Source organism: Geospiza fortis, unplaced genomic scaffold (genome assembly GCF_000277835.1).
Source record: "Geospiza fortis unplaced genomic scaffold, GeoFor_1.0 scaffold11, whole genome shotgun sequence".
In the NCBI taxonomy this organism is placed as follows: domain Eukaryota; kingdom Metazoa; phylum Chordata; class Aves; order Passeriformes; family Thraupidae; genus Geospiza; species Geospiza fortis.
The window spans coordinates 6,748,008-6,774,211 of record NW_005054304.1 but is presented as its reverse complement, the minus strand read 5'-3'; the positions used below and the strand labels follow the sequence as shown (position 1 = coordinate 6,774,211).

Genomic DNA, 26,204 nt, shown 5'->3' with positions numbered 1-26,204 from the left:
CTTATTTTCCCTCCCTGTAAGGGCTTGTAAAATACAAAATGGCAAAAGTTCAAAAGCCACACTGCTGAATATGAAAAGATCGAGTGCAGAAGTTTTAATATTTCAATAAGAGTATGTCCTCCCATTAGTTTGTCAAATGCAGTGCATTTCTGCCTAGAATCTCTTAAATCAATTGAAACTGGGTTTATATTGATGCAGTTTAAATCAGTTGGAGAACACTGGCACAGAGGTTTATGCCAATATAACTGTAATGAGGTTTTTAATGGATTTGTGCTAAAATGATGTGAGATTGTGCATAAGCCATTTTAATGGCACCTGTTTTGATATTAAGAGGCATCTTACTCCTCAAGTGCCCCCAGTGATGTAAGTGCAGCTGAGTATAAAGTAAGACAGTAAGCATACAAGAAAGGACTGTATACATCATGAACCAAACCTCTGTCTGTGCAGTGTGTTACAGCACATGGAAGGGCTGGCAAGTGCCTTCAATGCTTTTTAAATTCTCATTTTTTTACGTCAATTCATCCCATTCCCGGGAGTACCATATCAGTGTCCTGTGTCCCTTCTCAGTTCAGCTCATTGCTTTGATCTCTCTTTTCCAGTTCAGCCTGGATGTTGTTGTCTCATGAGGTTCCCGCCCCCTCCTCCTCCTTTCCCAGTCGCAAAGATCAAACCTTCACTTTTTTCTCTTTGTATAGTTAGTGGGATGACAGCTAATAGAATGCAGTTCTCTTAGGCAAGGGCTGAGAAGGGGCTGAAGCTGATCTGTGGATGCCTTTGGTTAGCATGCTATTTTGTACTGGCTCATGCATTCATTTCTGTCATTTTGTGTGTGCCAGACTCACATGTTCCCCTAAAATCTCTCATTAAAACACTCTCCTACGCACACCCCCTTCCAGTGTCCCTGGCTTCATACATTCTCCTTTGATCACCCATGCAATTAAGCTTTCTCCTCAGCTGGTATCTTGTCAGCCCTTCAGTGAGAGGAAACCCCGTGCAGCAATTTCACAAGAATCATCTCTGTCACTGATCAGGTTTTGCTGCCTGATTCAAGAAAGGAGGAAAGAGACTGAATTATGAATTGCAGCACAAGCTGTTAGTCATTAAAATAAAAGAAATGGGATGCAAGTGACACTTGCCATCTTACTGATAAGCAGTTTCTAAGTTAGTCAAATATTAGTTTGGATGTGTGTTTACACAAAAGGCAGAATATGGATTTAGAAGTCCAGGAATAAATACTGAAATACTCAGCCCTCATTTCAGCAAAACAGTCTCTACTGAAAGAACCCCCCAAAGGCCGATCCTTGTGCATTGAGCTCAGGGGGACAATCCCAGTTTTATTGCTGGAGATTCAGGGATCTCAGTGGAGAGTAACCATTGAAGACAAAGTGCTATTTTCATGGGAATTCAAAGGCTTTGTCCAGATTGAAGCTGTTTTTAATCATCCCCTGGCTGCTGTAGCCACTGCCCATGGGAGGGATGGGCAGCAGCAACTGGGGTCAGCCCAGCACAGCAGATTCCCTGCGCAGCCCCCTCCAGCCATCAGCTCCACAGGGGCTTTCTGGAGCAGATGTTAGAGCCAGGCTGTCACGTTTAATAGCAAACATCACACCTGCCCACCATGGATCTGTCTAATCCTTTTTAAACCTACTTACAGTTTTGACCTCAGCAAAATCCTCTGGGAAGGAGTTCCACAGTATAAGCCTGTTGTGGAGAAATGTCTACACTTTTACAGCTTGATATTTTCTGCCTGAGGATGAGTGGCAGCTGTGTGTCAGGGTATCACTGGCCATGGTGCTGAGCTGTCTGAGGCACGGTGCCATGCATTAGGAGACTTCACTAGAATTTTCCTCATTCCTTTGGCTAGCTGGCAGAGATGGAACCAAGCCAAAAACTGAGTGTGTAAGAAAAAAGTCTCTTGACCCATTTTCTCAGTTGCTTATAACGAGTTAGCTACCTGGCATTTTCTTTATCTATACAGATTATGTTTTTCGACGGAGAAAGAAATATCTTGTAGGCTAAACTTCCTGAGCTCTTGTCCTTGGCAATAACTTTTCACCTTTAATTTATTTTTATCTTTGCAAAATGTATTGGACTGCTGGGGGAGGAAATCTTACAGATAGAAAATGAAAAACTCTAATAATAATGCTAATTCAAGTATCACATAACTAAAATAAAATACTCCTAGAACACCTAATATATAATAGAGTGGTGTCAGTGATCATTAAATATTTTCAAGGTTACTGCATGAAAGTTGCTGAAGAAGCTCTTGAAAGAAGAGGAAGGACTGAAAGGAAATGGGGAAATAAGATCTCAGCAGTGCTGTAACAAACTGATAATAGCAACCTCCTGCTCAAGGGGGACAGCACAGCTGCAGCTACATTTGGAAGCCAGAAGGGTGAGCATGGGAAGGCCATAAATTGCCCTCTAGGCAGAAGGAGCAGGCAGGGAAAGGAGGAAGCCTGGTGATGGGTGGAAGGAAAAGGGGAAGTCCAAGAGATAACATCCTGTCAAGGGCATCCTGGTCCTCAGAGGGAAATAAAGTGCTCAAGGAATAAGGAACATCAAAGCTAACAGAAGTTATATAGGGCATTTAAAATAAGCAATATCAGTGAAAGCAAATCATAAAGACAGGAATTGTCAGTAGATGGCACTCAAGAATAAACAGCATAATTTCTGAACAATATGAAACTTTAGAACCCTGCTATACCATCTTATAACTGCTCCTTACAGGCATTTCTATAGTGACCCTGGGAGCCGTGTTCCCTGGAATGCTGCTGAAATATTCGCTGTTGCTTTTCTCTAGAGAGAGGACAAGGAAAAAGTGTAAATCCTTCTTCATGAGGGGACCAATCTCTTTTTCAGCCTCCTCCTTACAGTAGGGCAGTGTGTTAGGAGTTTTACCTACTGCTCTCATCCTGCATGTGTCCCAGGAGCCACAGGAGAACCAGCAGCCCTGCAGATCCCATCACCCATCAGTGGTGTTCAGCTCAGGGAGTGCTCAGCATTTTAAAATCAACAGGTCCTCGTTCACCTAGAACCCTGAAACATCTTCAAAACACAGAACAGGGGAAGTTGAGCTGACAGGGTGAAGAGCAAGGAGGAGAATCTCTCATTACTTAAAAATCACAAGGCAGGCTTTGTGAGCACAGGTCAAGGCACAAGAAGTAGTAAAAATAATTCTTTAGTGGAGGAAGTCCTCTTTCTTTCCTCCTTTCTAAAAATGCTGCTAAGGGTTTTCATGCCCTCAATGTGAAACTTTTCTGGTTTTCATGAGACCTGAGCAGTCAGGTGCACCTAGTAGCAGGATTTCAATAGCAAGGGCACCATAAATAAGTGGATTTTGCCAGGCCTGTGCTGACACACAGGAGAGAGATGCAGAGCTGTTGCTGGAAAGGATGGCTGTACTGCACCACGTAATTCCCTTCTGGAGGCTGGCTGTGATGTTAAACTGCAAGGCTCAGAGAGGTGAGGGAGGATGCTGTGGGGATTAGTCATTAAGAGCAGTACCAGGGAGAGCAGTGACTGCTAAGCCAGTCCTTGCCTACTGGCTCTGTATAATCAGGACTGTCTGATAACACAGTCTTGCTGAGAACCTGCACTTCCTCTGATTCCTCCACACTGCCTATTACAGCTGGATTCTCAGGTTGCAGAAAGTTAATGAAATCTGTCAATTTTGATGCCTGGAGAGACTCATGTGCCTGATGAATACATCTGCTGGGGACTCAGAGAAGCTGAATTATGCTATTTATGGCTCAGCAAAGTTGACTTCACAGTCTTGGCCTGTCAATCAGCCATGTGTTTCACAAACCAAAGAGACCCAAATAAGTTATATCTAGGGCACAGAGCCTTCCAGAGGGATCTTTCTTCTGTCCTATATTAGGAGATCAGGCTTTGAGAAAGCCAAAATGTTTGAAAGAGGGCAATGATCTGATCCCACCATGAGTCGCCTTGAGCTGGACGCACTCCCTGGACAGAAAGGCAGCTACAAAGGCTATAGCTTTTATCAGATCTCAAACTCCTTCCTCCCTGATTGTGTCCTAAGTAGCTCACACTAGCCCAGAATCCATATATGAAGGAGTTTTCCAAAGGACAGACAATATCCTGCTGCGCAGTGTCTGATTGCAGAGCTCAGAGGCCCCAGCATTACGTCCCCAGTATGGATTCTCAGAGCACATTGGGTAGGCAGTCACATCCAGCTATTGTTTTCCATAAATTTTTCCCTCTCTGCATTCATAACAGTTCAACTGGAAGCCACACAACGAAGGTGAATGGCTGGGGATGGGCAGTTATTACAAATGGGCCCTAAGAAGGACAGTGATTTCATCAGTGTAAATTGCTCATTCATCTCTGTTGACTTTGTAAATGGAAATTACTAGATTAGGAGGAAACACGGTATTTATTTCATCCTATATTTATAATTTATTTTTCTTTTGTCTTAGTCACACAGCAGAGATCAATAGGATGCCAGCTCCTGATGAATTTCAGTATCCCTCAAATGACACAATTCTAAGATCTTTTCACTTCTCTATGCCTGTCAGTACAACCCAGTTTATTAGAAACTCGAATTTCTTGTTACTGCCACAGTGAGGCTTGTATCTTCTGGAATTCTTTACTTTTTTCTTCCCAGCTCTAAGCACAAAGTGAGCAACAGCTCCTGCCACAAAACTCAAACTGGTTGCTACCCTCTTCCTTCCCAGCTCACAATCAGAGATCTCACTCATGAGTAAATTGCTTCCTGCCTGTGCAGCACTATCAGAATTCTTGCCTCAGGATGGGGCTTTAGTCACAAAACCAGCCTGTCCAGTAGCTTCATTTCTATCCTGTGCAGGGAGAAGCATCAGGAGGACGACCTCCTCTCAGCTTATTTGTGACATATCTGTGCAAATCTCTCTACACAAAATACAGGAGTCTGTCTGCTGATACAGATTCGTGTGACCTGAATTGATGGCTTGGTTGTCAAAATAATTTAATTGAATGGGAATTTTTTTCACTCCTTTGCAACAGCCAGTCAGGAAATGAGAATGGCATCATTGACCTAACACTGTTAAAAGAAAGGAGAAGCCAAACTGAGTTAACCTCATGATTTTAATCTTCAGACTGAATGAAGGTTTACCTTATACTCAGGCATCAGACACCCCACACCCCATTCTGTGCTGGAATTTCAGAGAAAATGATTCTAGAATTGTTCCAAAAGGGACAGACAATGCATAGAGCCCATGGCATATGCCCTCCAGAAGGTTCTGTGCCCTTCACAGACACTATTGTGCATCCTGAGCTGTGGTCATAAGCCTCCCATTCAAGCCCAGCTCATGTCTCTTGACACTGCTAAGGCCCATATTCTGCATTTGGACATTTCTAGCTGGGCTGCTGAGATAACAACAGTGAGAGTGAGCACCAGACCAGGCATCTGCAGCTCATTTCTCTGCTGAGCACTTGAATCTCATTATAAGTTGTGGAGAAAGAGATACTGCAGCAGTCTGAAAAGCATCTGATCAGATATCCATGATGTTTTGCTTTCTGAAATACGTACACAGTTGCAAAAATATTTTATTATTGAATTCAGAAACTGTGGTGGAGGTTTGGCTCACCAAGCTGATTTAGAAGCAGGGCACAGGGAACTTTAAACAAGACTTTCAGAGACAGATGTTTAAAGCATTTTGGTCTTCAAAAGAGAATCATAAAAGCCAGAAGACCCCCTGGGACTTTTGAAGTCTCCTGATTAACAATGAAATAAATGTGATGTTTAAGACTTAGGTATTTAAGACTTGACCAATAGGAGTCATGCTATTGACAGGGGTGAGTTGTGTGCTAGACACTTTCTTCCTTTTAAGCTTCATTTTCTCATCTATAAAATAAGAATAATTAACCTGCCTTTCATCCACCTTGGGATCTTTTGTCTCTTTTGGCTGTGATCCCATAAGAAACACTTGGGACAAAGAATGACTTAAATATATGTTTAATGACCTATTGAACCAGAGGGAGTAAGGTGTCTAAAACACAAAAGCCAGGATTCGTTAAAGCCTTATAGAAATTAGATGACCTTCAGAAAACCAGCAATAATCAGCAATGGAAAAACTGAAGATCAAATCAAGAAGTTTAATGAAAATTCACATTATTTCTCTTTTTTTTTTGACAGCTGCTGCATCTGATGTTATTGCATTTCATTAGCAGGATTACAGATATCATTTCAGATGAGTAACATAATAAAAGAAAAGGCAGAAAATCTATTGAGATGTAGCTTGAAGCAGAACTGTCTCCCCTGCTCTCTGGGATATTGTTCCCAGCTGAGATTTACAGGGCTCCAACAATGCATCACAAATGACATCCTATGTAAACAATTGGAGAACAAATGTGAGATGCTCTTTAAATGCCTCATTAAGGGAAGGAAATTTCATAGCTAGATTATTTGCTTTTCTTGATTTTACAGTAGATTTAATTGACAGATCTAGATGAAAAACATCCAAATTTGTTTACCAGAATTGTCTGTTATTATTTACAATGTGTCTTATATTAGTGCCTATGGTGCAACTGAAAAATTACAGTAGGAGGCCCTATAGAAGTAATCTACATCAGGTTTTTCACAGAAGTCCCTGCACTTTAGAACACCTAAGCTGGCACGTGGCTTTAGTGAAAGATCCAACAGCTTCCTTTACAAAGAGCTGCTTGGAATGGATGTGTATGAAATGTCCCAGGAGTTCTTGTGAAAGACAGCCAACAGGTGCTGGATAACAGGAGAGGAAGTGAATCTCCTTGCCAGAGTGAGAGGAACCTACCTCCCTGAAAAACCTGTGAGAACAAGAGAAAGAAATGACAAGTCCTCTGGTGTCATCTCTGCCAGACAGGCTAGAGAAGAGGCAGCAGCTTCAGCTTCTAAGTTCAGACTTTCTCCCAGGTCTTCTCTTCCTCATGGATTCCCTGGATGTGCTTTTGCAGCCCTTCCCTTCTGTGGGGCTAAGAGCTGTAATATAACAAGCAGCTGCAATTCCAGGGGTAGGGTCAGGTGAGCACAAGAGCAAAGGGGGGCTGTTCAGGACTTCATGTGAAAGATCTCACCCTGTGACAGTGGCTTGTTTTGTGTTTGTTTAGATACAAGCACTCTCTCATATTTGTAGCCCATTTCTGTCTTTATTTTCTTATTTGTGCATGGTGGGAAAGAAACCCTAAGAACAACCAAAATAAGAAAGCTTTCAAACAAAATTTGGTATTTGCAACTGTTTCAAGTTAATGAAAGCAATGCATCAAAGACAAGAAGGTGAACAAATGATTCACAGTAAAAATAATGTAGCAGAATTTTGCCTCTTTCTAAATTGTCCCCAATCGCAATGATTTGAACATATCTGCTGTTGAAAATTACTCACTGCTGAAACAAATGATGTGTGAGTTATACTGGAACAATGTATGTTGCTCTGGTTTAAATACATACCAGTGGAAGGCAATATTTTTTTTATGTTCTGCCATTAGATTGCAAGTTCAGAGTGCACAAACAGCCTGGATGAGCTGTGCCTGTCACATTTACCGAGGGGAAGCAGCAGAGGTGCTCAAAGGCCACGAAGTGTTTGCCGTATAGATTGGGATGAAACATCATCCCTCAGATATGAGAATGAAAACTCACCAAGCAGTGTCACCACAATCAAAGCCCTTATAGGCTGTGTCTGTAAAGCTGTGGAAAAGTACTTTGCTAATCAACTTTTAGGTTGGGAAAGGCCTCTGAGATCTTTGCATCCAACCTTTGATTGATCACCACCTCATCAGCTAGACCACAGCACTGAGTGCCACGTTCTGTTGTTTCTTGAACACCTCCAGGGATGGTGACTCCACCACCTTCCTGGGCGGTCCATTCCAATGTTTAGAACACTTTACATGAAGAAATTCCTCCTGATGTCCAGCCTGAACCCCCCTGGCTCAGCTTGAGGATATGTCCTCTCATCCTGACACTGGCTGCCTTGGAGAAGAGCCTGACCCCCACCCTCCTACCACCTCTTTCAGGGAGTTGTAGAGAGTGATAAGGTCCCCTCAAGCTTCATAGCAGGGCTTCTGAGGCACAAAAGCCTTTCCACAGCCTAAATAAAGTGGTGGGATGGGGGAATTAAGCCAGCTCTAAAAAGCTTCTCCCAGGAAGGACAGTGGAACATGACAGCCTCTGGTTCCCATGCTAGTGTCTGATCTGCTGCCAGAACAGGGCAGATCTCTGCTGCCTTTTTCTCACTGCTGCTGGAGAAATTACAGTTTAGCCCTGTTCTTAGTGGGGATTAATTTTCAGTGTGGTGAATTTACCAATGAATTTATGAGAAGTTAATTTGTTCTCAGGACGAAATCGTGTCAATTCAAATGTGCTCAGTTAATTGTTGATGGCATTGGTGTGGCCATTAGATACAAAACCCACATTGCTTTGGGGGTCAGTAAGGGAAAGCATCCTGATCAGCTTAGTGGCTGGAGAGAGCAATATCCCCTGGACAGTCAATATTGAAAGAAAATTATACTTAATTAGCATACTTTATTAGCTAATTGACTGTGGAATGCTTTTAAAGAAACAGCTAGAGCCTGGGGTAGGATTCTTCCCAGTACATCAGCAGGGAAGGCACAAATGAACTTTTGAGCCATCTTTCCTGTATCAGCTGTGATTGCTGGACCACTGTGTACTTTCTGATGCTGGAATATAAAACCAGCAGGGCCACAGTCCTGCTGTAACCTTCGTTGGCACTGAAATGCATTCAGGCAGCATGCAAACAGCACTGGTTGAAACACTGACCTCACCAGTTCCCTGCTCTCTGTCCCTCTTGCAGCTCTGTGGAGAGCTGCTACCCAAATGCACTCAGCATCAGTGCTGCTTGCAGCAGCCACACCAGAGCTTTGTGCAGGGAGGCAGCAGTGCCCTGTGCTATCAGTGTCCTGAAGCACTGCACATCCATGACACTGCAAGGCACAGCACTGTTTGTTCCCTCAGAACCTGGCATGGGATGAGCGGGAACAAAGGCTTTAAAAGGAACATTTTAAACAGGCCTAAATAGCTTACTGCCTGTGTTTCCTGAGACCACAAGGGTGGCTAGATACCTTGGGTTTAAATGCTCTGCTTTGCTGCCAGTGAAAACCTTGTCAGGGCTGGTACCTCCACACCAGCAGAGATAGACATTGATTGAGCATTTATGGATTGAGATAGACAGCAAATGATTCCATAAACCACCAAATATTAAGCTGCATTTTTAGAAATCCCATGCCAAACTATGGGTGAGAAGACAGAGAAGGAAGGATCTTTTTCAGCCCTGAAACACAGTTTGGCAAATGTGCGTTTCTTAATGTGCAATTTCTCAGTTTGTGTTGCCTTCATGCGAAGGCTTCATTGATGGAGCTTATATTTAGGAAGAGAATCTTGCTCAAATTCTCACAGTCCCTGATACCTGAACAATTATCTTTGTTACCCTTTCCAGACTTGTGGAGATTGGAGACTCAAAGGCAAAGACAGCTACCAGAATACAGACCCTCACTTGGCATAAATTCTTCGTCTCTCTTTTAATTTGGGCAGGCATTTCAGAGCCAACTGTCTGCAACTATGAAGCAAACCCAGCTCTGTCAGAGTGCACGGGTGACAGACACAGCCCTTCCTGGGCATCCCTGGCCCAAAGATTGCCCAAACCCACTGGGCAGAGCCCAGCTGCTCTGGCCAGCCCCTGGCACCCTGCAGTGTGTGTGAGGGCAGCCCTGCAGTGCCACTGCCCGTGGGGGTCACGCTGCTGTCCCTGCGCAGCACCACCTGCTCAGCCCCTCCTCACCTCCCTGAAGGGCAGCCCCCCACAGAAAAGTTCCTTCCAGCTCCAGGCTTGTCAGAGCACCTATTTTCTTGTTTCTTTGTATTCTGGTCTGTGGCTGTTATTAATGAAATAGAAGGTGAGCTTCATTCCCTTTCCCTTCCTTTGCCCACGCACATTAATTTAAATGCAAATTCACTCAGAAAGATCAAAATTAATTATGCTTTCTGCAGCAGGCTACATGGAAAATGGAAATGCACAGGGCTGGCTTTTCCCTTTTCTCCTTGATTTTTTGGAAGTGCAAAGGAAAAACAATGCAGAAAAATATTAACATATGCATCTAAATGTTGCATGCTTGGTTGTTTTTTTTCCCTGATGTTTTTTGCTCATCTGAAATTCCACAGTTGCTTTCATTTACAAACTGTTTCAGAAGGAATATTGAAAGGTTAATCTCAGTGACATAAATTGACATCCAAATGACGAACAATATTTTGTTTACCACTAATAAGAATCAATCTCCATTAAGAAAAACTATGCTGACTCTTAAGAAATTTGTCCATTATTGCCTGAATCAGAATATAGCTGAAGTATGAGAGTTTAATTTTTTTTTTTTCAGTAGGGAAAAAAAAGGTGTGGGGGGAGTGTTCTGTTCCTCAACAAGTTCAGGCATTTATATAAGTTTTTTAAATGAAAATGCATTCAAGTAAATTTGGGACTCAAGGTGCAGTGCAGAGTCCCACAGGCTGGAGCTTCACATCTGGGCACAGTCACAGCAGCTGAACTGCTCCCAGCAACCAACATATGGACAGGGCTATCCTTTTTTTGCCAGGTCCTGGGAAAGAAAGGCAAAATTCTGACAGTTTTCTTAAGGGCAATGGGTGCCGGAATTATGTGCATTGTGCTATAGAGACATTAGGTATGCTCTGAAAAACCTTCTGGACCAGTCTCTGTGAGGCTTCAGCGGAGCTGCCAGGGTGACTGCTGCATGACTTTATGTTGGAAAAATGGGTGGTCACAGATTTTAAACCCTTAAGGCCAATGGGAATAATGAACAGGTGAAGCAGAAGCATTTAGCCAGATATTCAGTCAGACAAGGGTTCACTTGCTCAGTAGTCTGTGGGAAGCGCATGCTGTCCTGCCTCTGGGCCAGAGCCTGTCCTTAGCACTTGGCCAGTGTGTCTGGAGACATCAGCTCAGCCAGCTCACTGCCTGCTCTCCCTCAGCACTGTGGGTGTAGCTTGATGAATTCAAGTACTGCAAAAACCAGAGGAAAAAAATGGATGCTTATGATCAAATAGCTAATTTTTTAAATTCCACATGCCATTAAGAAAGTGCTTTTTTGTGTCCCCATAGCAACTAGAGTTCAAGGTGCCTTTGTAAAAGACATGGCCAAAGATCTTCCCTGGAAAGCTTACAAATGAAACAAATCAGAGAGAATATTCAGGGAAAAAAGCTGACAAAGAAAAGGGATTTATCCCCAGCTATGGAGCCATTAAAACCAACATCCATTTCAGTACTCTACTGAGATATTACTGAACACTGGATCTACTCTTTCCACTAACTTCCCATAAAAACATGGATCTAGCTCAAGATCTGCTCCTGCTCTTTAAATATGCTGATACACCTCTCAAAGGTCCTTCTTTTCCTACCAGGAAAACACAGCCTAGCTGAATGATCCTGGATCCAGGAAGTGCCCTCCCGAGGTCAGCCTGTGCCCTAAAGACTTAGCAAGAGGTGGAAGCAGCACACAATTGGTAGCCTGACCCTTGTGAGCCCTGCTGGGCTCAGGAGCTCAGTCGGGTGCCAGCCAAGTGGTACCTGGAGGGGCCTGGCCTGAGCTGGGCTCTGCACTAGCCCTGGAAAATAGACCCAGGTGACTGTGCTGGCACTTAGTGTGTCACAACATCTCTTGGCCTGCAGCCAAGGAGGGCCTTCTGAGAGGGGCCATGTGAAGAGATGCTGTGGCCCTGCTTGCCCCAGGGTGCTGCTGAGAGCTGCAATCCTTCAAGAGGGCTGGTCGTGCAGATTGCAGCTCTCAGCCGCTGCCATTTATTACAGGGGAGGCAAGCACAGTAAGCAATCACTTCAGATACTTTCTCTCTTGATCTTGTGGCCCAGCTTAGTTTTTCTGTGCTTTCCTTGGTGTGCTTTGCTTTCTGCCATCATGTCCAGGAATCACTCGAGTGCAATGTTAGCACAATAAATCACACAGCCCTTTTTTCCAAATAAAAGCAGAAAGCAATAGCTTCCAGTCATTTCAGCATCCTGCTTTTCCTGCTGTCAGCTCAGTGAAGCAGAAGTAGGCAAACTTCAGCCCTGCAAAGGCTGTGGTTGCTGGCATGGTGATGTCTCTATCCTTGTTTTCTCAGAAGTGTTCCTGGGAACACTCAGACAGGGCAGCTGCGACCAAGGGAGACAACAGCATGGCCACTGTCTGATCACATACAAGGGACAGCTGTATTTGTTCACTGTTTATTGTCAAGGAAAGACCTCAGCAAGTTTTAAGATAATCTGCCTGTCTCTATAAATGATGCACAAAGCCAGCACACCCACACATACTACAATGTGAATCTTTCCTAGCAAACTCTTGTTATTGCTGCATGGGTACCAAAACTGCCATGTGGTCAAGGTGGTGGAATGCACTGCAGCCATGCTCAGTTCACAGGAGCAGGTGCTCTTACACTTCTCAGCTCATCTGCAACATTTTTGTCATCAGATAAGGGAGGTTGGTGCCGCAGTGGTTCCTTGGAATTTCCACTGTTTCTGCAAATTTAAGCAACATGCTGCTGATGATTGATTATAGTAATTTTGTTGTTCATATCACCCTATTCATATCACAGCAGGTATTGTTTGTAATTATTAAGGCTATTTGTTATTAGAGATGCATGGGTGGCGAAATACAATGAGAAACAAACAATTTAACTGGTAATAAAATTAGCTGATGATGGAAAGTCAATCTGCTAATTATCTCCAAATTGTGTCTGTCAGTTGTGTTTTGCATTTCTTAGACTCCTCTCTCCCCAGCAGAATAGCTTTTGCAGGTCTGCATTCTAAGGAACACACTGAATTCCCCAGCAAGGGAGTTTTTCATCATGTTACCTTTGTTCTCATACAGGCTCACGAAACTTCATAAATACTTTGTGACAAATGGGCATTTGATTGTGCAATTTACTGCAGAGCAGACAAGGCGCTAATTTTTTTTGTAGAAGATTCTTTAAGAAACTTATTAAAAATTAGATTGATTCCTTCAATTTCACAACTATTGAAAAGTACTAAGTACTTAGATTTCTTAACTGTTAAATTTTCAAAACATTTTGTGACATTTAAGTGGTGGAGCACACATTAAGGTCAGCTTGAGTCATGTCCAGAGTACCTTTGGACAGTGTTAAAGCTGCATATAGGGGCTTTTCTTACTGCTCTTGCTTCCTAGGATTGTCTGATTAGCCCATTCATTTACTGGAATTCTAGTATACAGGCAGTGAAAAAAAACCTGCCATGTGGGCAGCAGGACCAGTGGAATTTAGTTTTCTGTGCATTTTTGTGCAGTGATATTTGCAGCTGGGCATGGCACTGAGGCTGTCATTTTAGCTGGTATTTGTATGGTTGTTTGACAGCACTTCATCTCCTTTTTATAGCCAGTATTAATAGGTAACTCCATAGCTGGCTATGGGAAAATTAAAGGTGGCTGTCTGTTTTTATGTGTCCTGTCAGTTTGCTTGTATTTTAATTTCTCTTTTAAACATGGACAAGTACAACAAATAACGCACACAAAATTAAATATTTTTCCTCAGATCCATTTTTTAAAAGAGGTTATTAAAGGTAAACACTGAGGTGCTTTCCAAGCAAATACCATCCTGTTTGGAAAAATTATGATGCCTTAAACATCATAGAATTAAAATATTTAAAGTGTTTTTTTTTAATAAATGTATGGATTTTTTAAATGCAAAGTTGGAAAAAAATTCCTGATAGAGAAGATGGAATATGGTCAAAGACTTAAGACCTGTCATAATTGCTTACACTTCCAGACTAATGGAAGCCTGTACACATAGATATAACTTTGCCTGATTCATAACAGAATTGCAACACACAGAATGTGTGTTATGTTCATGTCTTAAATAACACACAGAGCTGTAGAACAGTTTGGGTTAAAATGGACAATCAGAGATCATCTAGTCCAGCCTCCCTGCCATGGCCAGGAACATCCTCAGCTAAATCAAGTTGCACAGTGAAGAAGAATGAAATTGATTCCTTAAATGCAAGGGATTTGTGAATGACTTTTCAGCTGAGGAATGGGCAAAGCTTTCAGGTGGCAACGTGCAGTTGGGGGATGACCATATTGGGGTCTGAGGCAAGCAGCCTTCCAGAGAAGGATAAGCCCGCAGAGTAGAAGTAATCAAAGAGAGATGGAAAACTAGGAAGACATTTCAACAGCTGTCCAATGATGCTGCAAAGAGAGGAACCAGAGCTGTTTTACATAAATGCTAGAAATGCAATAGATATGGAAGAACCACAGTATTGACTAAACATTAGAGGATGTAATATTGGCTAAACAGACCTGTGGTTTGAACCACTATGGCCACTCTTACTCTCTGAACAGTCTGTAGCTGCTTTTCCAAGTCAAAGCCAGTCTGGGATATAAGTGAGCCGAAATGTTATTTTTACAACTTTGTTCCAAGTGTGAAATACACATCCAAACCCATAAACCCTGCAAAAGGGAGCTGAACAGCTCTGCTAACCACAAGGATTATACAGAGACTGTGACCTGCTGTGGCTGAGCTCTGATGCACCGTCAAAATGTCAGAAAGTAAATATTAATGTATGCCTGATCTTAGATGCAACAGGAGTTACAAGAGAAACTTCTGTCACCCATGGCCTTGGATTGCCATTAATCTCTGCAGGAGGCAGCAATAGAAAACATTAATAAGAAAAATCTGGGAATTATACACTGCTAAACGCCCCCCAAAACAACCCTGCAAAAGAGAAAGCCTTCAGCTTTAGACTGGAAGCAAGGGGAGCTCTGCCAGGTGTGGGAGTGCAGAGGCGCCCTCGAGTGCTGCCCACAGCTGCAGCTGTGCCTCTGCTGCCCTTAGTGATGTGTGTGCTTCCCCTGTCTGGGAGCAGGACTCTCCACAGGCACTCCTGAACTCCTGCTGGCGCCAGGTGAAGCTGCTCTGCCAGACAGCCCTGGCTCTGGACAGCCAAGAGAGCCATCAACCCCTCATTCTGTTAATTCTTGCTACAGGCAGTAGCAAGAATTAACACAAGTGATAATTAGTCCCTCAGTTTGGATTCTTTTCACTCTTTAAAGAAAAGAGAACTTTCCTGCTACAGGAATGAGAGGAATGTGTGTCTGCCATAGGCAGGCTGGATTGGAATATCTTCCCACATTGCCAAACAGAAATCCAGAGCTGTTCTAGTGAGATTTTTGGAGGATCCCTGTGGAAAATAGTCATAGGAGGAAGGCAAATAAGTGGTGAGAGGTGGGGCCAGGGTCCCTTTGTATGACTGTTCCCAAGTGATGAGCAGGACACCCAGGAATGTGTGAGATTTCCTATCTGAAAGAAGCCTTATCAAGGCAGGAGAGCAGACTCCTTGTGGGGTCACACTTCTCCCCAGAAAGAAATGCTGGTTTCTGCAGGACCCTGGGCAGCTAACACTTGGGAACAGCCTTGCTAGCATCTGCTGCCAGTAAAGACTGAAAGTGAGAAGCTTTGGTGATCTCACTCAAACATAGAAACGTGTTTGGGCTTTGTCCCCCACTCCATTTAGCATTTCCACTTGACATTAGCTAGTGGCCCCCTACCAAGAGTAAGAGCAGGGAAGGAACAACTACTTCCAGATCCTTCCAGAAGAATGCATACAGCTTTCCAAGCATGGCCAGGAAACCAGAGACACACTGATGTAAGAACAAGGTCACTGCAGAGGAGGAGAAGCAGAGGCACACTTCCATCTGTCTAAATCTTTGAGTATGTTTGAGCATAATGGTGTACTGAGGCTAAAGGACTGGAAATGTGGGATGACGTGCTTAAATGCGCAACCTCTGTTTGCCCTTGTGAAGATTATGAGCCATACCTAAAAGAGCATTGCCACAGGATCAGGTAAATTGACTTTTATTGAAACATACTGTAATATGAAGGGGGGAAGCTGGGGGGAAGATTCCAATTTAACACAAATACATTGCATTTCAGGCTCCCAAATAACTATTGATATCTGCTGTCCTGGAGCAAATCATATCTTCCCTGACAAGTCAGACAGCTGCTCCTTCTCTATCTTCCCTTTGTTATCTTTAATAGCCGTGGATTGTTGTGGTACCTTGAAAAAAATGTTTGCAACTTACTTGATGGATGTTTCACCTCCTGCTATTAGCCCTGGTTCATGGGTTCATCTAATGCCTGTTCTTGTCAACAAAAGTCAGACCAAGTGCTTTTGAAATGAGTGTGCTGAGTGTCACTGCACAGTGCACACCCTGTACAGCTCCTTCCCCTCCAGCTGGCAACTGGTGCACTGAACAAGCTCTCCTCATCACCCTGAACTAAGCTAGGTAGAAACAACCTCCAGAGCTCATCTCCAGATCCAGGTTCCTGCTCAGAACAGGGCCAGCTTTAAAGCCCTATAAGACTGTTCAAGGTCATCCCCAGACAAGGCTTGACTATGTCCAGTGAAGGAGATCCCACAGCTTCTTGGGGCAAATGTTTCCACGTTTAATCACAGTCACTGCAAACAATTGTTTCCATTTAAAGGTAGGGGAATATTTGTACATTAAACACAGGATCACTAAGAGTTGTAAGATACATCTAAAAAAAAATCTGAGCAATTTCACATAGGCTTTGAATTGAAAAGACAAAGCAAATCTTCAGGCTATCAACTGTCTTCAGGTGTGTCAGAGGAAATAAAGACAAATGTGTGGCAGAAATGGCTGGGGGTGGTGATACTGCAGTAGGTTCCTCACTTTTCTCTGACAATCTTTGCTTCCCCCGAATGTCAGTCAACACCGTGTACTGTGGAAGTTCTCACCACATTACTTCAGCTGAGCCCAGAAATGTGCTAGGTCAGCCCTAAGAACCTTCAACAGCAAACCAAGGAGTGTGTATGGGTTAAGCAAAATTGCCCTTGTGATGCAAAGGAGGAGTGTTTGTACTGTCCATTCAGCAGCCCTGCTGTAGAAGCACAGCCTTCTGCACAGAGGAACTCAAGAGCTGGCCAAGTTAACAACCTGAACATCCATGATCCCCTCTGCAGTGTGTTGGTGATTCCCTGCTTACTCCAACACCAAGGGAAGTAAATGCAGCTGGAGATCCATACCCGTTTGACCAACCTGACAGGTCTCTGCTCCAAATCACCAAAGGGAATCCAATAACAACAACTAACTGCTGTTGTGCATTTTGGAATGACCTTTAAACTAGAGCATTTAAAAATCTACTTCTAGGAAACATCCTCAAGTTGGGGGTATCAAGGGAATCATAAGTCACCCAGCATTAGCTATCCATGTGCTTCTACTTTCCGTGCCTCTATTTCCCTGATTAATTTCTGGTTGAGAGCTAATACAAGCTGCACATGCCTAGTTAGGTTTTACATTCCTAAGTGGGAAACACAAAGTCCTGGACCCAGACTCTAGCACAGGCATATTTTTTAGAAGGAGGGGCAAGGCTGATACATTTAGTACTGAGTTTTGGCAAATACAGTAATAAACAGTATCCTCTCTATATTTCCCAGTGTTGCACACACAAGCTGTGCTGATGGAGCATTCAGCATTGAGATTGGCCCTTCCAACACTGAAATGGGAGAAGGGATTCATGCTCTAATGCATTTATTGTGGGCTCCTCCCAGCTCTCTTGTATTCTCCCTGTATAGACAAGACCAACAGAAAGGTGTTTTTTATTCCATCTCACTTCTGTAGATATCAGCTGAAAAAAACCCACCCCAAACCTAACAAAAATTTAGCTTTTCTATCACGAAATTAACAGCCATGCTTTGTGATTGGAACAGGTCCCCAGTGGTACCCATCCCGTGTTGGCCTGCAACTGGAATGCAGTGAGTATTCATATGGCTGAGTACAGCCACCTAATGTATTACTAATTACCAATCCACCTAATGTATTACTAATTACTAATCCACCTAATGTATTACTAATCCTCTGGCAGATTCTCCTCCTCACAGCATTGCTCTCTCTATTCATGTTATTGGGTGAGCTGTTGGTACATTCTCATCAACTGACATCCATTATTACCTTACTAGTTTTTCTCATTAGTAATGGTTTTCATAACCACTGAGTGAAATGTTCCAGAATACTGTGTATGATCACACAGTGAAGACAAGGCAGGTTTAAGCCCATTCAACCCCTTCCTTCCCTCACTGCATTACCTGTTTTCATATTTGCTCACTGCCTCACCAGAAGTTGCAGCTGGCTGCCAGAGGCAGCCTCTGTGTCAGTCCACAAGTTCTTGGTGGACATGGCAGTGGAAGACAAAGTTGCCAGAAGCTGTTTGGTGTTTGCTCTGTGGATGTGTAGAATTGCAAAGCCATAGAAAATGAGGCTGATGGGTGCTAAATTCCAGCAGGACCTGATAGAATCTAGCACCCTCACTGATGTAAGCAGTCAACAAATGTATATTGAAAGGGAGACCATACATAAAAGAAAAGAGCAAAAAGGTGCTGCAGCCATGGGAACATCCTGTGCCAGTGGCTGTTGGATTTTTCCAATAGCCAGCTCACTGCCTATATTTAAAAAAAAAAAGCAAACCGAATATTGTTCTTTCATGTGTCCTTCTGCACACTCTAGATCCATTAGGACTGAAAGCAGATGCCCCAGAATACTGCAGACAGTAATGTAATGCTCAGATACACCTGGTCTGCCTAGGTCAGACAGCCAGCAAAGAAATCTTGGCTCGTGAGCCTTAGCCCAAGAAGTTGGATTCAACATCAGGCACTGCGTGCTGTAAAACAGCCTGAGAATGCAAATGCTTCAGCAAAATGTGTCAGTGAGGGAGAGGCTGTGTAACACAGACTTTGCCATTAGTCCTGCAAGCCAGAACAAGGGGTGCCCTGTGGAGCTGTGTGTGTGATTGCATGGCCTGTGTCTGCTGGGCCACATTAACAGGGACAGCAGTGTACAGCTGTCACACACTGCTGCCCTGTGTCACTGCAGCCAAACACTTTTGTTAAAATGGGAAGGGAACAGCTCTCATGGAAGAGCTCTGAGCTGCTAACCTGGAGAAGAGGTACCAGGTCACCAAAGTAAATCAGAATCCAAGCTGGGCCTACATCTGGAGCACTAGCAGGGCAGCCTCAGCACTGTGCTGAGCCCCTGAGAGGGTCCTGCTGTTCACGCCATCTCCTCTTCCATTTTTGTCACTGCAGACGGGCCCTTTTTGAAGGATTCCATCAGCATCCAAAGCCTTGCTGTCTCCTCCATCATTACACTGTATTTCACAGACCTGGGTCAGCAGGTTGGTTGGACCACAGTAAGTATGTCCTTGTAACAGTCAGCATGATACATCTTAATGGGCCATATGTTTTGGCATCAAATTGCTTCAACTTCCTCAGCCTGTGCTTCCTTATGTAAAATGGTGTAATTAGATTATCAGCACTCAAAACAGAATTAAATGGAGAGTGAGCCAAGTTATCAATATGCTAACTCTTGACTTCCAATTAAAGATTAGAAGGGGAACATAAAAATATTGCCTGAGGGAAAAAACCCAATTTTAAAAAACAGTTTTAGCTTATCTTGGACTCATATGCCTATGCAGAACTGTAGCCAAATACATTAATTTTCTGAAAGACTCCTCAGCTTTCAAAGTGAAAGGATATTATAAAGAAAATATGGATCTCTAGTAATCCTGTTACTAATTCAGGAAAATAATTGGATGGAAATACCTTACTCTTTGTTCAAGCAAAGAACAGCTCTGAGACAGGCCAAGGATTTCAGGCAGGAGATGTCCAGCCAGGCTCAAGAGTAAAAACTTTGGAATCTCCTTGTAAAACAGAAACATTTGCCATGACAATAGTACCTATCTTATGCTGTATGTAGACCTGGTTTGACTTTAGTTATTTTCCTGTAAGCAGCTGTGGGAAGGTCAGGGTGTTGAGAGAAAGGCCGTACATTCCACTCCAATGGGATATAGGGAACTCTAACCCTACAGGCTCCTTTGGGAAAGTGAGAAGTGAATAAATTCTTTCACAGCCCAAAGACAGAAGACAGTAGAAGGGTTTGAAAGGACAGTGAAGGAATGGGAGAAGAAGAGACCTTTCCAATGTCCTGCACCAGGCACATGTGGAGGAGCTGAGAGGAGTCTCACAGTCACTCTGACCAAGCTTTTGCTGCAGTTTGCATGTTGAGCTGAAGTAACACACAGCCACATCTGTACATTGGGTAACCAAGATTGAGATTCCCAATTTCTGCAGTGAGAAACACAGGTAAGACAGACCTACAGTTTCTGAAAGCCATAAAAGCTATGAAAAGACTACTTATGGCAATGGAAAGCAAACCACTGATTGCTTGCAATTCCTTTGATAAAGCAAGTGAGTTTTTTGCTAACTGGCGTCATGGCTGTTGGCCAAATTATTAGGCAGCCCACAGATCCCACCCCACTCACACTGAGGGACTACGAGCCAGTGTCCTTCCTTGGCTGTGCCTACAAGGATGGAGCTTTTGAGTGTCAGGTGTTTGAGCAGCTTGCAGGTGATAGTCCCAGTTCCTCTCTCCCATAGGTCACTATAGGCTAGGAAGCATTCCTACAAGACACTTGGAATGGACATGCTACTTTACAGTTCCTTATCTGTTGAAACATACACTCAAGGTGAAGGTTGGTGCCACAACAGTAACCCTTGACCTGGGAAAAGCCAGCCTCTTGATCAGCTCTATAAGGTCACATCTCCATCCCAGCTGCTTGAGATCACATGCACTTCTCCCTCTCCTGACAAGCACAAATTCTGGCAGCTTTTAGTCCCTGTGAAGAAGAAGATGACCTGTGTCCATCCTTCCTAGTTCTGAAAAGATCCAAATCCCCAGGGGGTGACCAAGAGTTTACTTCAGTGGAGCTGAAGCATTTCCCACAGTGTGACCTACCTGTTTGAGTAGAGGTCTGTGAGTTTACTGAGGCTTTACCCCATCCTGATTAATGGCCTGCTGGGACCACACTAATTAATGCTAGTCCCGTTTCCTTCACGAATCCATTCCACCACCTCTCAACCATGGAATTCCCTTGCAAAGCAAAATTGTGATTACTGCAGCTTCCTGTTTGCTACAATTAAGTAATCTACAAGAACCTTATTTATTCTCTCTTTTCCTGGTGGTTTATGTAGCCTAAGACAGTAACATAACTAAAGCTTAATATCCCATTATAAATACTGCAGTTATGACCAGGGGTAGGTACTGCAGGCAGTGGCATTTTTTAATGAGTTAATCTGCATGCAAAAAGTTGACTCTGTGAGTTTTTGAATATTCATCTTATCCCATTCTGCTCCATATTCTAAATTGTCTCCATTCTCAGTGGGAGAAATCTTCTTCCTAGCCACGTCATTTAAACAGTCAAGAGACTTTTATATTATAGCTAGTCCATAGCAATAGAGAAAACGTTCACAGAAGACTGTACTCTAACAACAGCAATTAGAAATGCATTTGTACACAGGATGTGTAGTTTTACTGCCGTTTTTACTGTCTTTAGATCTCCTGTGCTCCCATCCCCCTTGATGCTCTACCACATTTATGCACACAGTGAAGGAGATTTCTGATTTAAAGGTTTGACATTTAAATAAACAAAGCACAGAATAAAAATATTCTTATCTTGTCAGCAAAATGATAGCTAAGGTACAGAGGGCCACATTCAGTTCTGGACTCCAAAAATAGATCCAGAAGAACATGGAGACATGTTGGTTCTCCAGAGGTCCATGCATTGGGCAGAGGTCAGACTAGGGGAACCCTCAGCACAGAGTTGGGTTTTCTGGGACTCTGTCACCTCACTGGAAATCACACCTGAGGGCCAAGAACACCAGTGCTGGGAATTTGCACCAAGACAATGACTTCTGGTTTTTAAAAGGGGAGAACAGAATTGACCTCCACCTCCTGGGAGCAGCACCCTTTCCAAACATGCTGTAAAATAAAAGGTGATGCTGCTGTCTGTTCCCAAACAAAGAGTTTGTGTATCAATAAGTCTAGGAAAACCAAGAAACTTCATCTTCCCTTTTGGAGCATGGACAGTCTGAGATTTACAATACTTGTCACACTCCACCTTGGCAGCTCAAGGGTTTGTTGTATCCTGTTGCCTACTTAGTCCCTCTGCCAGAAGCTGGCACCTTGCAGGAAGGATGCCTCCTCCTCCTCCTCAGCTTTCCTAAAACACTGTTGCACAATGACCAAAATATTTCTGGTGTTCTGTGCAGTGAAAGGCCAGACTTCCTCTGGGCTCACACTTCCCCACAGCTCTGAGATTGGCTGACCAGTTTTCAACAAGTTTTCGAGGCTGGATTGATCTGATGGAAGGAGGAGGACAAACTGGGGTGAGGGATTTGTGATTCTCCTCCACTGGAACAATTATTTGCTGAGGTCTTTTTCTGGAATAAAAGTAGATATTCAACCTCAGCTGGCTCTTTTAGAAGAAAGGAGGCCCTCAAGTCTGATTTCCAGAACATAATTCAGGGGCAAAACAAAACCTGTTTCTTAGTACCATGAAATTTGTTAGAACTCTTGCTCTACTCTCCCTTCTTTTATATAAAACAAATATTACCTGAAACACATAATTTACTTCTGCACAAGGCTTACCAATTTCTTTACCCTGCCTGGAGGGCATAGTTGAGGTTTGCTGACTGATGCTGCAGAGATACTAATGGGAGCTGAGTTTATAGATTTGTTCTATATGGCCCTGTAAAGATTTTACCCCCAGGGATGTTTGAAATTCCCACCACTGGAGTGATGGCTTTTATTTTTAATCTCTATGCAATTTTGGGTCTAAGCATGTTTGACAGACACCTCTTCTTACATAATTGCAATGTGGCATGGTGACTTTTTGAAACATTGCTGGTGTTTAACTGCTAAGAATACACACTGCTGCTGTAGTGAAAAGAGGAAAAAACAGAAAAAATCCATTCTTCTGGCTCAAATTCACACTGCTGCTAAAGCTTTCCTTATTTGAGCAAAGATTGCAATTTCTGATTTATCAGCTTCTGTTGTCCTTTTGCTACCTGGGCCAGCTATCAAAAAGATCCAAATAGAACTGAGAAAACAGCATAGAAATGAAAAAAAAATTTTACATCCAAGCCTGTGAATTTCAGAAGAATAATCCTGAAACACAGTACTTCAGTAAATATTTTTTGTTACTGTGATTTACAATTAGGGATTGCTTAAGTACTTTGACTCCTGAGGGTCTTAAAATAGTAAAGCTGGCAGCAGAACTGCTCCACTTCAAATTTTCCAATGAAAAAGATTCTGCTCAGTTTAGAAATGTAGAGACTAATACTTCTTTAAACCCAGGAGCATCTTTGAAGTCTGAAAATCCACATTTTTCACTAATTCATCTGTTCTCTCCTGGCTGGCAAGCAAATTTATCTCCAAGTTAGGCACTGTGGGAAATGAGCAAGAAGCCAGGAAGGGATCTGTGTGTGAAGCTCTGTGGTTATGCCCAGCAGGTGTGGGCAGTGGGAGGAGGTGCTGCTGTTCTCTCAAGGAGAAAGCAGTGTTTTGGTCAGTGTGGTTCTCCCCGATTGCATCAAAGTTTTTGGTGCTGTTGGTGAACAGGGGAGCAGCAGTTTGCTCTGGCTGTCTGGCACAGCTCAATCCATTGGTCCTGTGAATGTGGAACAGTCCCAAGAAGTCTATGGAATGATTGTGATAGGAAGCAATTTGCATATTGATGGGTTTGGAATAAAAACCAGCCAAACTGCTGCAGACTCATTTCTCCACCTTCTCTACACTGAGGTTAGACTTGGACTCCCCATGGGGAACGACTTAAGATATTCTCCCTAATTTGGGAACAGAAGGAGAAGAGATTTCAGTAAAGGTTTATAACCTCTCAATGGGATGTAAAAGTACAGACAATTACAACAGAAGGAAAAAGAGAGGATCTGAGGATTCTGAAGAAGGTTGAAGATTGGGAATCCCAGCAAACTAGTGAGACAGTGTAAAGATGACAAGGGTAAGAAAACTCATATTATCATAGCTTAAGAAGGAATTTGAGGTCCAGGTAAGAGAGAGCTGAAAATCTGTTTGATGTAGAGGAGAATGTCACTGAATATGGTTCTCAGCAGATACATATCAGGGTTTCCATATTTTGTGGCCAATTCACACAGAATTAGTTGTGGGACTAGGACCCTACAAATTGAATAACACACTCAGGGAATTGTGGATACCTGAAAAACTTTGCAGAAGTGCCAAATAAACAGAAAGTTTGATTCTGTGTGAATCTGTGGGTGCCCTAAGAACAGCTACAAAAAAGTGCCAAAGACAGAAAAATTGTCAAACTGTTTTTCATTGCTAAGCCTCTTGGATCAATAGATAATTTGGTATAGAAGATGATCTCCAGGAAAAAAAAGAAGCCACTATTTCCTTGACAGCACATTTTCCAGCTACAACTATTTGTAATGCAAAGCACCTCTGTTTTACACCTAACAATTTGTACTTGGCAGAGGTCTCTGCTAGAACACACATTAAGTGTTGCTCTACCTTGGTACACTTGGCCAAGTCTTGAGCTGATCCCAGTCAAAAGCTGAGAACTTTTTAAAACATTGTGACCTCTCACAAAGGCAAACTACACACACAAGATTGCCCTTATTTTTCATTTAATTAAGTCTAATATTTTTCAGCCTCCAGGGTTATCAGGAGAGAACAGCTTGCCTTTGCCTGATTTCTTGCCATGGTTTTATATTGTTTGTGCCTTTCCTTGGGCCACACGTACTTCTGGCTCTTTGTTACTGCCCAGTGGCAGCATGAAGTGAACTGATAAGGGAAGAAGACATCTCTGAAACTGCCCAGCTGGCTGATTTGGATTCCTCAGATGCTGCTTCTAATGATGCAAACAGTGTTGCAATAATTTCTCTCTGGTCTCAGCAACAAATGCCACGATGAACCATGCCAGAGTGTCAATTTTTCAGTTGCCAAAGGGAATTAGGGAGCTACTAGAAAAATTAATTCTGAGGGTTCTAGTTACTGTTAAGCACAGTAAATACTGAAAGACCTATGCCTAAGTATTTATAGGGATGCCCTTGAGTTTTTACCCCTTTGAGTGCAAAAAGAAGGTACGGGGAATTCACTAAACATAAATAGAACAAAATGTTTCTTTCAGTTATACATAATTTTATGTTTAAACCCTTCCTGCTACTTAAGGAACAAAGAGCTGTTTCATGTACAGAGCTGGTAAATGTAGACATTTTCCTATTTGTATTCAGAGTAACTAGGGAGGTTGACATTTTGTCAATCTATGCAAATTGAGCAGTTTTAGTCCCTCTAGAATGCAGAAGCCTGGCACAATTATTTTGTATGGGGAGTTTTGCCTGACCCCATGCAGGGTGTGAGGAGAGCACAGAGAAGAGTGAACCACAGGGTGAACCAGTGTTCAGCACAGAGAACCAGAGACTGAACCAGTGTTTGAGAGGACCAGGTGTCCCTTCACCCAAGCCACTGCCCTTGACAAGTCACTGAATTTCTCTGTATTTCAGCTTCCAAAACATTGGCAAGAAAGTAACAGCATTTTCCACTTTGCAAAGTGCTCTGAGGCTTCTGGATGAAAAGCGCAGATAAGGTTATTTACAATAACCAGGTGTTTAAAAAGCATTATTTTGTTTACATATCTACGTAGCAGATGACAAATACACATTTTAAAATTATGCATTTTATAAGGCAGATTTCAAAATGCTGTCAAAGACCTGGAAAGATTTGGCAGAAAACCTGAACTCACACTGGTGTTTGGTTACAAACAGAATTTGAATTCTTCACTGAATATGTATCAGTACAAACACATACAACATACATGTATGTGTGTGCATAAGAATAACATCTGTTAATTTGCAATAATTTTCCATTTTGAGTAAGAAACATGAAAGGGCTTGTAGTCTCATGGAAGAATGTTGACCATAGTAAGAAGTGGTCTGATGCCATGGTTTCAGCCAGGTCAGTCTTAGGAGAAGAGAGGAGGAAGTAGAGATTTCATCTCCCTTATTTCACAGGCCTGACTCAAGGACAAACAGCATCTATCACTGTTCACTCCCCAGCTCCTGAAACTGGCCAGAGTCAGCTGCAATTTGCCTACAAAATCCTACAGCAAATCCGTCCCTATCTCTGGTATTTGCAGTAAATACTGAGCAGCAGCCTGAAATACTCATAGACACTGAGTCCCTACAAAATCTGCCCAGACAAGGGAAGTTTCAGGTGCCCCTCCATGCACAATTTAGGTTTTGTAGAATGGATTAGTCAGTTCCATGAGAACTGGAACAAAAAGTAATTGAATGTTCAAGCAGCCCTTAAGAACTGTATTA

At 42.9% G+C, this 26,204-nt stretch overlaps 1 protein-coding gene across 1 annotated transcript in view; it reads left to right on the top strand.

Annotated features, from left to right (window-relative positions):
- TECRL (trans-2,3-enoyl-CoA reductase like) overlaps positions 1-26,204 on the top strand; it is a 57,474-nt gene that overhangs the window by 14,441 nt on the left and 16,829 nt on the right. Inside the window, exons 3-4 of the mRNA XM_005418121.2 lie at positions 17,730-17,774; positions 19,101-19,204. Coding sequence (XP_005418178.1) covers positions 17,730-17,774; positions 19,101-19,204 — 149 coding nt within the window. The remainder of the gene's footprint in view (positions 1-17,729; positions 17,775-19,100; positions 19,205-26,204) is intronic.